The sequence below is a fragment of the Stomoxys calcitrans genome, chromosome 2 (assembly GCF_963082655.1).
Source record: "Stomoxys calcitrans chromosome 2, idStoCalc2.1, whole genome shotgun sequence".
NCBI lineage: Eukaryota > Metazoa > Arthropoda > Insecta > Diptera > Muscidae > Stomoxys > Stomoxys calcitrans.
In genome coordinates, this window is record NC_081553.1 from 156349409 (window position 1) to 156363777 (window position 14369).

Genomic DNA, 14369 nt, shown 5'->3' on the forward strand with positions numbered 1-14369 from the left:
ATCAGAAAGTGATATTGAGTCGATCGGTATACTATCAATCTTTTCTTACAAATGGTCAAATTTCCAATCAATTGTCTAATTAAAGATAAAATAAGGCCAATTAGTTTTTCTAATAAATGTGAGCCAATTTTCAATTAAATTTTTAATTGAAAAATTTACTCCAAAATATGGTTATGATCAATTTTATGATTGAATACATTTTTAGTTCCAATTAAATTAATTGACAAATTTTTATGTTTTTTTAATCTAAGTTTCATTGAAAATGGAACCATTTACACAATACACTTTTCGGTGCTTTACGCATTCATTTTTATACCCTCCACCATAAGATGGGGGGTATACTAATTTCGTCATTCTGTTTGTAACTACTCGAAATATTCGTCTGAGACCCCATAAAGTATATATATTCTTGATCGTCGTAACATTTTATGTCGATCTAGCCATGTCCGTCCGTCTGTCCGTCCGTCCGTCCGTCCGTCCGTCCGTCCGTCCGTCCGTCCGTCCTTTCGTCCGTCCGTCTGTCTGTCGAAAGCACGCTAACTTCCGAAGGAGTAAAGCTAGCCGCTTGAAATTTTGCACAAATACTTCTTATTAGTGTAGGTCGGTTGGTATTGTAAATGGGCCATATCGGTCCATGTTTTGATATAGCTGCCATATAAACCGATCTTGGGTCTTGACTTCTTGAGCCTCTAGAGTGCGCAATTCTTATCCGATTGGAATGAAACTTTGCACGACGTGTTTCGTTATGATATCCAACAACTGCGCCAAGTATAGTTCAAATCGGTCCATAACCTGATATAGCTGCCATATAAACCGATCTTGGGTCTTGACTTCTTGAGCCTCTAGCGTGCGCAATTCTTATCCGATCAGAATGAAATTTTGCACGACATGTTTTGTTATTATATTGAACAACTGTGCCAAGTATGGTTCAAATCGGTCCATAACCTGATATAGCTGCCATATAAACCGATCTTGGGTCTTGACTTCTTGAGCCTCTAGAGTGCGCAATTCTTATCCGATTGAAATGAAATTTTGCACGACGTGTTTTGTTATTATATCCAACAACTGTGCCAAGTATGGTTTAAATCGGTCCATAACCTTATATAGCTGCCATATAAACCGATCTTGGGTCTTGAATTCTTGAGCCTCTAGAGTGCGCAATTCTTATGCGATTGAAATGAAATTTTGCACGACGTGTTTTGTTATTATATCCAACAACTGTGCCAAGTATGGTTTAAATCGGTCCATAACCTGATATAGCTGCCATATAAACCGATCTTGGGTCTTGACTTCTTGAGCCTCTAGAGATCACAATTCTTATCCGATTTGAATGAATTTTTGCACGGAGTATTTCGTTATGATATCCAACAACTGTGCCAAGTATGGTTGAAATCGGTCCATAACCTTATATAGCTGTTATATAAACAGATCTGGGGATTTGACTTCTTGAGCTTTTAGAGGGCGCTATTCCTATCCGATTTGGCTGAAATTTTGCATGACGTATTTTATTTTTACTTTCAACAACTGTGTCAAATAAGGTTCAAATCGGTTCATAACCTGATATAGCTGCCATATAAACCGATCTGGGATCTTGACTTCTTGACCCCTAGAGGTCGCAATTATTATATTATGATATGCCTGAAATATTGTACGACGGATCCTCTCATGACCATCAACAAACGTGTTTATTATGGTCTTATTCGGTCTATAGATACAGATCCCATATTTATACAGATCCCATATAAATCATTCTCTCTATTTTACTTCGTGAGCCCCAATGGGCGCAATTCTTATACGAATTGGCTGAAATTTTACACAGGTCTCCAACATATAATTTAATTGTGGTCCGAACCGGACCATATCTTGATATCGTTTTAATAGCAGGGCAACTCTTTTCTTATATCCTTTTTTGCCTAAGAAGAGATGCCGGGAAAAGAACTCGACAAATGCGATCCATGGTGGAGGGTATATAAGGTTCGGCCCGGCCGAACTTAGCACGCTTTTACTTGTTTTTATGTAAAGTATGTATTGTACTTACTTGAATCGCTGTATGAGTTTCTCTATAACTAGTGAATAACAAGCACATGACAGCGAATACATAGCCATTCCCCAACAACCAAACCGGACGCCTTCTTCGTATAAAATTTGCGACTTTGATCCTTCCAAAGCCTTTGGGTCCCCTTTAAAAACGGCCTCGCCCACAAAGTCCGTGAAATACAATGAGTAGCAGACATGTGCCATCCAGCAAAAGAGATTTGTCAAACAGACCATACGCATGGAGTGAGGCATGTATACAATAGATAATAAGTAGTGGGACAGTGTTTCTACTGCCTGTTCGGCTTCAGCAGTTTGGTTTTCAGTTGTGTACAGGGGGGGTTGTGTGCTGTCAGAATTAATAAACGAGGTTTCACCAACGGCATTATTGTCTGTTTCATCACCGAAGTAATCGGATTGCTCTGGGACAGTTGGTTGTGGATTTTCAAACTAAAAAGGAGAAAAAAAAACTTAGTGGTAGATTTTTCTACTCATACACACAGAAAATTGCATCGTTTGTTAAAAAATTGTAAATTTTCCTGCAATAAATTATTTTCAAATTTAAACAACCGAAAGTATAAATTGGTTGTCAGCAGGTACTCGCTTTCTAAGTCAACATATAGGTGTATTCTCAATAAAAAAATAAGTTTTAGGAAGAACTTCGATAAGCAAAAATTCTAAAGTTAGAGACAATATTCATTTTGTAGGATATCTGCCAATTTGAATTCTCTAGGACTATTTGCAAATCGCGAAAACAAAAATAATTTAAAGACACAAAAAATCTATAAAAAAAAAACGAACGGGGACCGCCTCTCACCAAAAACATCCCCTAAAGGGGACAAATTTACGACCATAACAACATGGGGCTCAAATGAAAGGTATTTGGGAGTAAAGCACGAATTTGATATCAATATTCGGGAAAAGTGGCTATGGGTCACCCCACCCCCACAACAACACCCAAATAGGAAGTATTTGTTGACTATTGCAATACGAGGCTCAAATAAGAGGGTTTTCAGAGTAGAACACGAATCCGATATATATTTTCAAGGCCAACTCACTGAGTGGCCGCTCATCCTCCAAAACACCCCCCAAGCCGGTCATGTTTGCCGACTATGGAAATATGGGGCTCAAATTAAAGGTATGTGGCAATAGACCACGGATCTGATATCAACATTAGGGGCAAACTGTCTACCGGACGTCCCATTGTCATAACAACCCCCAAATAGGACGTATTTGCTTACCAAGGCAATTTGGGTCTTAAAGTGGAACTAAATATTCATAGTTTCTAGGGCGAATACCCCAAACCGGACATATTTGCTGAGTTTTAAAATAAGGAGTTTAAATGAGATTAGAAAACGAATTTGATATCCCATTTTGAGGCCAATGGCAAAATGGGGTTCAAATAAATGATATGGATATATTGTATGAGAATAGATTACATTGTTGATATATTTTCCGGGCTTAGTATTTGGGGGACCACCCCAATCGCCAAACACCCCTAAATCGAGCATATTTACCCACCATGTCAATGTGGAGCTTAAATGAAAGGTATTGGGGTTAGAGCAAGAATTGATACCCATTTTCGGGACCAATTTTCTGGGGTCTACCCCTTTCCCAAAATACCCCACAAACATCAATTTTTTAGTGACCATCGCAATATGGGGCTCAAATAAAGGTATTTGGGAGTAGAATACGGATTTGATATCCAAATGTAGGACCATATATTTAGGGCATCACCCCAAAACACCATCAAAGGGAAAACATTTTTCGAACATGTCAATATGTGGCTCAAATGAAAGGTATTTGAGATTAGAAAACGAATTTGATAATCTATTTTGGGACCATGTGTTACGGCGACGCCTCATCCTGTAAACTCCTCTTAAGCCAATGGCAATATAGGGCTTAAATAAACGGTATTTGAGAGAAGAGCACGATGCTGATATTTTTTCAGGCTCAAGTATCTGGGGGACCACCTCTCCCCCAAAAATACCATTAAATCAGACATCATGAGAATATCGGGCTGAAATGAAGTATTTTAAGAATGGAGTACACCTTACATCCTAACTTAAATTCGTAGACCAATAAATATCATATGGGATTCAGATAAAAGCACTTATATTGTTAAGCTGTTAGTCAAGCAATATACTATTTTCGTAGCATGGTATTTCACTAAAACATCTTTAATTGTCGAAAATAAATATTCCAAGGAAACTTTTGTTCCATATAAAGTAAAAGAAAGCGCAGCGGAGCGGGCCCGGGTCAACTAGTTGTAAATATAGGAGGCCAATTGGTCGGTTCCGAACGTGAAATAAAATTTTCACCGAACTCGACATTCAATAAGTCCATTGTTACGCTTGCTGTGTCGCATGTGGCACCGCCTTGTTGAAGCCACATATCATGAAAGACAAACTCTTGCATTTTGGGCAAAAAAAAAATTAGATACCATCTCACGTTAGCGCTCATCATGCACAGGTATGTTACGATTCGCCTTATCTTTCAAGAAGTACGGCCCAATGATGCCACCAGCCCATAAACCTCCACCAAACTGTGACTTTTCCTGGCAATTCTGCTTATTTATGTACCCATTGAGACAAAAATGAGCTTCGAACTTTCATTAACTTTCTGAACTTTCTTAACAGAGCACGCATTTTGATAATAAAATTCAATAATTTGTTTGTGAGATGTTTGCCCCTGTTTCCTAATGAAATGTTAAAAAAACTTGCAGTATACAATTGCCATTTCTTGCGGGCTTTAACTTTCAACCCGATATTGAAAGAAACAAGTAAAAGCGGAATCTTGGGAACCATGGCTTCTGCAAAAAATTCATACAAAATAAATTAAGTTAAAGGACATAATTTCATTCTACATACCAAACTTCTATCAATCCAGCAAAAATTAACACTTCTACGAACCGAACAAGGATGATCGAGAGTCGGTTTATATGGGAGCTATATCAGGTTTTAGACTAATTCGGACCGTACTTGGCACAGTTGTTGGAAGTCACAACAGAACACTACATGGAAAATTTCAGCAATCGGACAAAAATTGCGGCTTGTAAGGGCTCAAAAAATCAAATCGGGAGATCGGTTTATATGGGGGGCTCGGCCCCCACCCCCTATAGAAAAAAAAAACATTTTATTTATACTAACTATATTAAACACAAAATTTTATATCTATAATATTCTGCAGACAGAATTTTGATCAGACCAGGACCAGCTTAAAATTATTTTTTTTAAGTGAACAATTTTAATGAAATTTTTTCTTAACAAATTTGAAAGAAATTTTTTCTAAAGATAAAATTTCAGCGTAATATTTTTAAAGACAACATTTCATCACAATGTTTTCTAAAGACAATATTTTAATAATTCAGCGTTTTGTTTCTTTCTCTTCAGCCCGGGCCGGGCCCCCCAATTAAATTATTTTCTTTTAGACAAAATTTCATTACTATTTTTCCCAAAGACAATATTTCAATAAAATGTTTTCTAAAGACTACATTTTAATGATTATTTTCTCAAGACTATATTTCAGTGAAAAATTTTCTAAAGACAAACTTTTGCCCAGACTATCTTGAAATTATTTTATGAAGTCAAAATTTCAATAAAATTTTTTTGTGCCTGCTCAATGCATTTTGCGACACTATATTTTTTTATTATGCTTTCTGTCCCAAATAGAAACAAAAACAGAATGAAATATCAGAAAATGAATTTTTTTTCTATGTGTAAGCATAGAATTTGAAAGATTTTTTTCCTAAAGGCAAACTTTCAATAAAATATTGTCTAACGGCAAAATGTTGCTCAGTCTTGGGCATCCTCGAAATTATTTTTCCAAAAGAAAGATTTCGATAAATTTCAATAACATCTTTTCAAACGAAAACTTTTTGCTAAAATTTTTTCTATAGACAATTTTTAATAAATATTTTTTAACAAAATTTAACCCATAACGCTTGACCCTCGATTCCCTTGTCCAATTCGGATGACATTTTATATATTCATAATTTAGGGCATTTATATAGACGTAGTCACTTTTTTTTGAAACAAAATTTTTTTGACGGAAATTAAAAAAAAAATCATTTAAATATATGTTTTGTTTTATTTCCTAAGCCACAATGTGTTTATAAAAAAAATCAATTTTAACATGTTATAATAATGTGGCGAAGAAACTTGGATTTAATTACATCGACATAAAATAGCACCAGCTGGCTTATCGCCATAAATTTATTTTTTTAGTATAGAAACCATCAAATGCAACAAGTCACTAAAATGGAGTCCAGAAATCTCACTCCTAAGAATTTTGAGTATAATTTTTGTTGGATATTGTTGGATGTAAAAATTGTCGACTTTGGACAAGCCAATTTTCCCCAAAACATGGTCTTATATTACGGGAAAATTAGTTTTTATCCAGTTTTAGTCATCCACTTTACGCCAATCCAAATTTCATTAGGATACCTCTTTCCTAGCCCGAGCTGAAATTTTTTTAAGACAGCTTCATTCATGGGTACTTTCTATCCATTCGTATTTAATGGGTTAATGACATTTTCTTTAAAGACCGCCTAGATTAATTCATTTACATTTTAAAATAATTATTTCAAATGAAAAAATTCCGTTTTGTGTTTGGAATTTCATAATTCACGATATAGTATTTAAGGCAATTGATGCGTGGCTCATAGTGAGTTAGGATCGAAATCTATCAGACAATAGCAAGCAGCGTTGATTCTAGTAGAAATTTGTAAGTTCTGCAGGTTTCGACGCAGTGAATTATTTTTTAAAAAATCTTAAAATTTACTTTTTGTATTATTGATTTTCTTCCAAAAAATCTTTTTACAATGAAAGATTACAATGGAAAGATCTTACTACCCACCTTAAATAAAGAAATGTTTTAAAGTAATATTAGTCGGCAGACTTTTATCAATGGGAGTTTTATATGAAACTTACAGTTGTCGCTAGGTCATTCGACATCAATTATTTATTTATTTCATCTACCGAGCGCAAATTAGTGAGCAAAGAAAGAAAAAAGTTTACAACTGCAATAACATGAAATTCTCTTCGTATTTCTGATATCTAGTTTTACCACATTTTCTTATTTTATCTCCAATAAATTAGGAAAACTTTAGTGCTTATAAAGACATTATGCAAATTATAGGAATATACTCCAATTCACTTGATATATCCTGCCATGTAAGACAGAAAAATTCAAGTTACTGTAATCGCGATAAGAGATATTCGCCACTTCCTCGCTCACGGTAAAATTGTGCGCTATAAAAATAAGATTGTGTTTCGAAAAACAAGGTACGGAAATCTGATCGTGGATTGTTCACAAAAAAACAGAACTAAGAGTGTATTTGAAGCAGCTGTAAAAAGAGTGGGGTTTGTAAATTTGTAGGTGAAAGGCCTAGTTTAAGCTATCTCCTTCCTTTAATTTATTTTTTATACGCCAATAGTTGGATGCAAGTTTTATCGCACATCTTTTCCATCAAAAAAAGTATTTTCGATCGATTTTAATAAAGTACGGAGTAGAAAATAGCGGCATCATTTAAGCAGAACGTAGATGGCTTGTCGTACAAATTGGTCAAAACTTATTTTTTTGAATTATTTAACATTTATATTTAGTTGCCCAATTTTTTCAATTTGTTTGAATAACATTTTATGGCAATAAAAGTCGTTTAAAATCAATTGACAGACATAAACAAAAACCTATTAAAATCTTAAAACTTGTTTGAGAATAAACAAACAAAACAAAATTTTATATATAAAAATCATTTTGTGTTTGTTTGTTTGCATGTTTGTGTGTTCCTTATATGTAGTTTCAGAAACGGCTGAACCGATTTTCTTGAAATTTCCACAGATGGTACATATTGACCCCGTGGTGAAAATAGGGTACTACATTTTTTGATATCTGAAGGTGGGGCGGACCCTCCCCCTTACCCTAATTTTCAGAAACGCCAGATCTCAGAGCTGGGTGGTGCGATTTAAGCGAAATATTGTGTGCTTTCATATATTGTAGTACCCCAAAAATAAAATTTGGGGGACTGTCCCACCCTAAACCCTACCAAACATATATTTACACAAATCCCGACAATATGGGACTCAAATGAAAGGTATTTAGGATAAGAAAACGTATCTGATATCCAATTGTCGGACCCCAAGCCCCAAACCACCCCTAAGTCTGACATATTTACCGACCATGGCAATATGGGACTCAAATGAAAGGTATTTGCGAGTAGAATACGAATCTGATACCCAAATGAGGGACCACGTTTCTAGGAGTCCACCCTTTCCCAAAACACCCTCCAAACAGGACTTATTTACTGACCATGGGAATATGGGGCCTAAATAAAAGGTATTTGAATGCACAATACGAATCTGATATCCAAATATGGGACCAAGTGTTTGGGGGGCCGCCTCTCACCAAAAACATCCCCCAAAGGGGACAAATTTACGACCATAGCAATATGGGGCTCAAATGAAAGGTCTTTGGGAGTAAAGCACGAATTTGATATCAATACTCGGGAAAAGTGTCTATGGGGCCACCCCACCTCCACAATACCACCCAAATAGTAAGTATTTTCTGACTATGGAAATATGAGGCTCAAATAAGAGGGTTTTTAAACTAGAACACAAATCCGATATATATTTTCAAGGCCAACTCACTGAGTGGCCGCGCATCCCCCAAAACACCACCCCAATCCGAGCATGTTTGCCGACTATGGAAATATGGGGCTCAAATTAAAGGTATGTGGGAGTAGACCACGTATCTGATATCAAAATTAGGGGCCAACTGTCTAGCGGACGTCCTACCACCATAACAACCCCCAAATAGGACGTATTTGCTCACCAAGACAATTTGGGTCTTAAAGAGAGTGGGACTAAATATTTTTAGGGCCAATACCCCAAACCGGACATATTTGCTGACTTTTGCAATAAGGAGTTTAAATGAGATTAGAAAACGAATTAGATATCCAATTTTGAGGCCAATGGCAATATGGGGTTCAAATAAATGATATATAGATATATAAGAATAGGGCACGTTGGTGATATATTTTCAGGGCTTAGAATTTGGGGACCACCCCACTCCCCAAAACACCTAAATCGGGCATATTTACCGACCGTGACAATGTGGGGCTTAAATGAAAGGTATTGGGGGTTGAGCAAGAATTGATACCCATTTTCGGGATCAATTTTCTGAGGGTCTACCCCTTTCCCAAAATACCCCACAAACATCAATTTTTACTGACCATCGCAATATGGGGCTCAAATAAATGTATTTGGGAGTAGAATACGAATTTCATATCCAAATGTAGGACCATGTACTAAGGGCATCACCCCTTTCCCAAAACACCCCCAAAGAAAAAAATTGTTCGACCATGCCAATATGTGGCTCAAATGAAAGGTATTTGAGATTAGAAAACGAATTTGATAACCAATTTTGGGGCCATGTGTTTGGGGGACGCCTCATCCTGTAAACTCCTCTTCAGCCAATGGCAATATGGGGTTTACATAAATGGCATTTGAGACAAGAGCACGATGCTGGTATTTTTCAGGCTCAAGTGTCTGGGGGACCACCTCACCCCCGAAAACACCTCTAAATACGGGAAAACATGAGAACATCGGGCTGAAATGAAGTATTTTAAGAATGGAGTACACCTTACATCCAAACTTAAATTCGTAGACCAATAAAGTTCATATCGGATTCAGATAAAGGCACTTATATTGTAAAACTGTTAGTCAAGCGATATACTATTTTCGTAGCATGGTATTTTACTAAAAGATCTTTAATTGTCAAAAATAAATATGAAATATGAAGGTTTTGAAAGATAAAGATCGGCCTATAAATAGTGTGTACAAAGTTTAGCTCTGACTTTAACTAAATGTCACCGCCTATGGGCCAATTCCTGCACCCAATAGCGACTAAATTTTCAAAAAAAAGTTTGAGGTATCTTCACCAATTTCACAGTAACAGAAGAATTTAGGCAAATTTGGAAAAATGTGGGGTGGCCCCCCCAAATAAAATACTGCCTACGTCCCTGATGGGAGATATATCCAAATCTGAACCGATGTGATCCATTTGCAATCCCTAACGACATATATCAATGTTAAGTGTCTGTGTAAAATTTCAAGCGGCTAGCTTTACGCGCTATCGAGATTTCGACAGACGGACGGACATATTTTAGCAGTTCGGCCCGACCGGACTTAGCACGCTTTTACTTGTTGTGATTAATTTATAACTCCGGCGATATGCCAAAAATGTTACTAAAATCCATCCCACACATGATAATGCCATACGAAGGAAAAAATATTTTATATATTTATAATATCTTTAACGGCATAAAACTTTTTTAAAGTTTCTTAAATTTAATTTTTTTTCTAAAAATGTACTTCGACTTTGCGCTTCTTTTTATTTTACCCACAAAATTATTTTGTTGTTTGAATTGTGTCTAGCGTAGACCAACAGGTTTTGTTCTTGTTCATATTAAAATAGAAAAGCAAAATAGAAACCCTTTAATCAGTGTATGCAAAACGTTGGGTCATATTAGGTAAACCTATTTATTTACACACCGTGCCCTATGAACTGTCATTAAGTTAACAACATCAAACTGAGCAGGATCTCCGACTACCTGAAGGGCGGATGGTGTACTTGAGGAGGATGAGACTTCGAGTCAGGGACTGGATTGGGTGTCTACTCTGATGCACTTAATATCAGTATGTCTCTGAGACTGCCGGACGAGTGTACGGTCTTTCAAGCAGAGGTCTGTGCCATTGCAGTAGCCGCAATAGAAATTCTGGCAAGGGGCCTACCGCCCTCGAAACTCAGAATTTATGCGGACACTATGGCGGCGCTCAAGGCCTTGGGGTCGAGTATGGCGAGGTCGAGATGCGTGGCGGATTGTTTGGAATCCTTGGATAGGTTCCGGGCCTATGATGTGACGCTGACATGGTTTCCCGGGCATGAGGAGATTCCGGACGAGTGCGCCAGGAGTGGTTTGTCTGCGCCGGGCGGACCAGTCATCGGTTTTGCCTACGTGCCATTTGTCGAGCTACTGAACTTAGTAAAGGGGAAAGCCTGGGCGGCGTCCGTGGCGAGATGGGACCCGGTGGATGGTTGCCGGACTGCGAAGGCGCTATGGCCGGTCATCGACCGGAGGAGGACGAGGGAATTGCTGGCGTTCGATAAGGGTCGATGAGTACTTTGACAGGGGTCATAACCGGACACTGTGCCACAGGCCACATGGCGGCGCGCATGGAGATACCGCACAATGACTTCTGTAGGAGTTGCCTCGATGAGGATGAGGAGGAGACCATTGAGCACTTGCTTTGTTCCTGTCCGGATCTGCAGAGACGTAGGCTTTTCTCACTGGAGAGCCGTTTCTTCTGTGATCTGGGTGAACTTGCGAACGTACCTCTGGTATCTCTCCTGAGATTTGTTGAGGGAACAAGATGGTTCCGCAGGGGCGCTGACACGGGCTCCGGCGTAGGTAGGTCGCCGGCAATCATTTGATATGTTTGTGCTATGTACAAAAATATATATTTGTTGTCAAAAACATAAAAAATATTATAAGTGAAAGTAAAGCACTTTCAATTCAATTGAAAAAAAAATACTTCAGGTATTTAGAAAAATTAATGTAATAGAAATTTAACACGATCGAGATCAATTTTTTAGTAGCCATGTTGGATTTGTATTTTCTTTGAAGGCAACGATTTTCGCTTTAAAGTTATCAATTTATCCATTTTGTCGTTATTTCTTCCATTCATTTTAACTGTTTTTCTTTTAACGTACATACCGAAACGATGCACTAACAACAACCCCTCTACTGCTGCTGTAAGTCCAGCTGCTTCGTCAGTCAGTCTCTTCTCCTCATAATGACCTCCACCAGTTCTTTTAATGAATGAAGCCTTATTAAATGTCAGCTTCTTTTTCACATTATGCTTTTGATATGCATAAACCTAAAATATTGATACACATATTAAACATAATATTTTCAAATTATCCTTGGCCTTGGTTTGTGCCAACATTTATACGAGACATAGAGTCTCTGCTAATTTCCAAAACTTTATAAAAATGGCACAAATCTTGATCTCAAGGTTGTAAAACGAATTCAAATTGATTTCTCAGACCAACCGAAATTTTACAATTCGATTGATAAATCTCGAAATAAAATGCCTTGATTAGGCCCCGGCTTCTTTAATGACCTCCAACATTTTTGTAAAGTATAGTCCCAATCGGTCCATAACCCTCATATAAACATCCCGATTTTACTTCCTAAGTGCCTAGATGGCGTAATTATTATTTGATTTGATTTTGTTTTTGATTATTTCACTTGATTTTTATTTTTCTTGCAATTTCCAACATCCATGCCACGTATGGTCTGAATCCGTGGGTATTGCTCCCATATAAACAGGTTATCCGACTTTACTTCTTAAGCACATACCGGAAGCAATTCCTAGCCGAGTTTTAAAGAAACAAGTAAAAACGCATTAAGTTCGGTCGTGCTGAACTTTGGATACCCACTACCCTTATATATTTATTATCCTATATTATCATAAACCTTTCGTAGAGCAGAGATAAGCATGTCCGCCTATGACGCTGAACGCTGAGGCCTAGTGTAACTCAATGTTCCAAATTTCAGCGAAATCGGGTAACAAATGGGGCTTTAATCGGTTTAAAATCCTTAATCGGAAGATCGGTCTACATGGCAGCTAATCTTATATATAAAAATCAATTTGTGTTTGTTTGTAGGTTTGTTTGTTTGTTTGTTTGTACGTTTGTGTGTTCCTTATAGACCCAGAAACGGCTGAACCGATTTTCTTGAAATTTCCACAGATGGTGCATAATGACCCCGTGGTGAAAATGGGGTACTACATTTTTTGATATCTGAAGGGGGGGCGGACCCTCCCCCTTGCCCTAATTTTCAGAAACACCAGATCTCGGAGATGGGTGGTGCGATGGGTGTGTGCTCTCATATAGTACCCAAACATATATTTAGACCAATCACGACAATATGGGATAAAAATGAAAGGTATTTAGAATAAGAAAACGTATCAGATATCCAATTGTCGGACCAAGTGCTAGGGGGACCACCCCAAGCCTCAAAACACCCCTAAATCGGACATATTTACCGATCATGGCAATATGGGACTCAAATGAAAGGTATTTTCGAGTAGAATACGAATCTGATATCCAAATGTGGGACCACGTTTCTGGGGGTCCACCCCTTCCCCAAAACACCCCCCCAAACAGGACTTATTTAGTGACCATGGGAATATGGGGCTTAAATAAAAGGTATTTGAGTGGAGAATTGAAATCTGATATCCAAATATGGGACCAAGTGTTTGGGGGCCGCCTCTCCCCAAAAACATCCCCCAAAGGGGACAAATTTACGACCATAACCATATGGAGCTCAAATGAAAGGTCTTTGGGAGTAAAGCACGAATCTGATATCAATATTTGGGAAAAGTGTCTATGGGCCCACCCCACTCCCACAACAATACCCAAATAGTAAGTATTTGCTGACTTTTGCAATATAAGGCTCAAATAAGAGGGTTTTTAGAGTGGAACACGAATCCGATATATTTTTCCAATGCCAACTAACTGAGTGGCCGTCCATCCCCCAAAACACCCCCCAAGCCGGCCACGTTTGCTCACCAAGACAATTTGGGTCTTAAGGAGAGTGGAACTAAATATTTATAGTTTTTAGGGCCAATACCCCAAACCGGACATATTTGCTGACTTTTGCAATAAGGAGTTTAAATGAGATTAGAAAACGAATTTGATATCCAATTTTGAGACCAATGGCAAAATGGAGTTCAAATAAATGATATATAGATATATGAGGATAGAACACGATGCTGATATATTTTCCGGGCATAGCGTTTGGGGGACCAGCTCAATCCCCAAATCACCCCTAAATCGGTCATATTTACCGACGATGTCAATGTGGAGCTTAAATGAAAGGTATTGGGGTTAGAGCAAGAATCGATACCCACTTTCGGGACCAATTTTCTGGGGGTCTACCACTTTCCCAAAATACCCCACAAACATCAATTTTTTAGTGACCATCGCAATATGGGGCTCAAATAAAGGTATTTGGGAGTAGAATTCGAATTTGATATCCAAATGTAGAACCATATATTAAGGGCATCACCCCTTTCCCAAAACACCCCCAAAGAAAAAAATTGTTCGACCATGGCAATATGTGGCTCAAATGGAAGGTATTTGAGATTAGAAAACGAATTTGATAACCAATTTTGGGGCCATGTGTTTGGGGGACGCCTCATCCTGTAAACTCCTCTTCAGCCAATGGCAATCTGTGGTTTAAATAAATTGTATTTGAGACAAGAGCA

The 14369-nt window shown here is 37.7% G+C and overlaps 1 protein-coding gene and 1 long non-coding RNA gene across 2 annotated transcripts in view; both read right to left on the reverse strand.

Annotated features, from left to right (window-relative positions):
- LOC106091543 (proton-associated sugar transporter A) overlaps positions 1 to 14369 on the reverse strand; it is a 103499-nt gene that overhangs the window by 15559 nt on the left and 73571 nt on the right. The window contains exon 6 of the mRNA XM_059363490.1: positions 2039 to 2484. Within this exon, the coding sequence (XP_059219473.1) occupies positions 2039 to 2484 (446 nt within the window). The remainder of the gene's footprint in view (positions 1 to 2038; positions 2485 to 14369) is intronic.
- LOC131995214 (uncharacterized) lies at positions 4133 to 5547 on the reverse strand. Its single transcript, XR_009397269.1, has 3 exons — positions 5480 to 5547; positions 4905 to 5149; positions 4133 to 4846 (listed from the first exon to the last, which is right to left on the reverse strand). It is a non-coding gene; the product is annotated as an uncharacterized LOC131995214 (long non-coding RNA).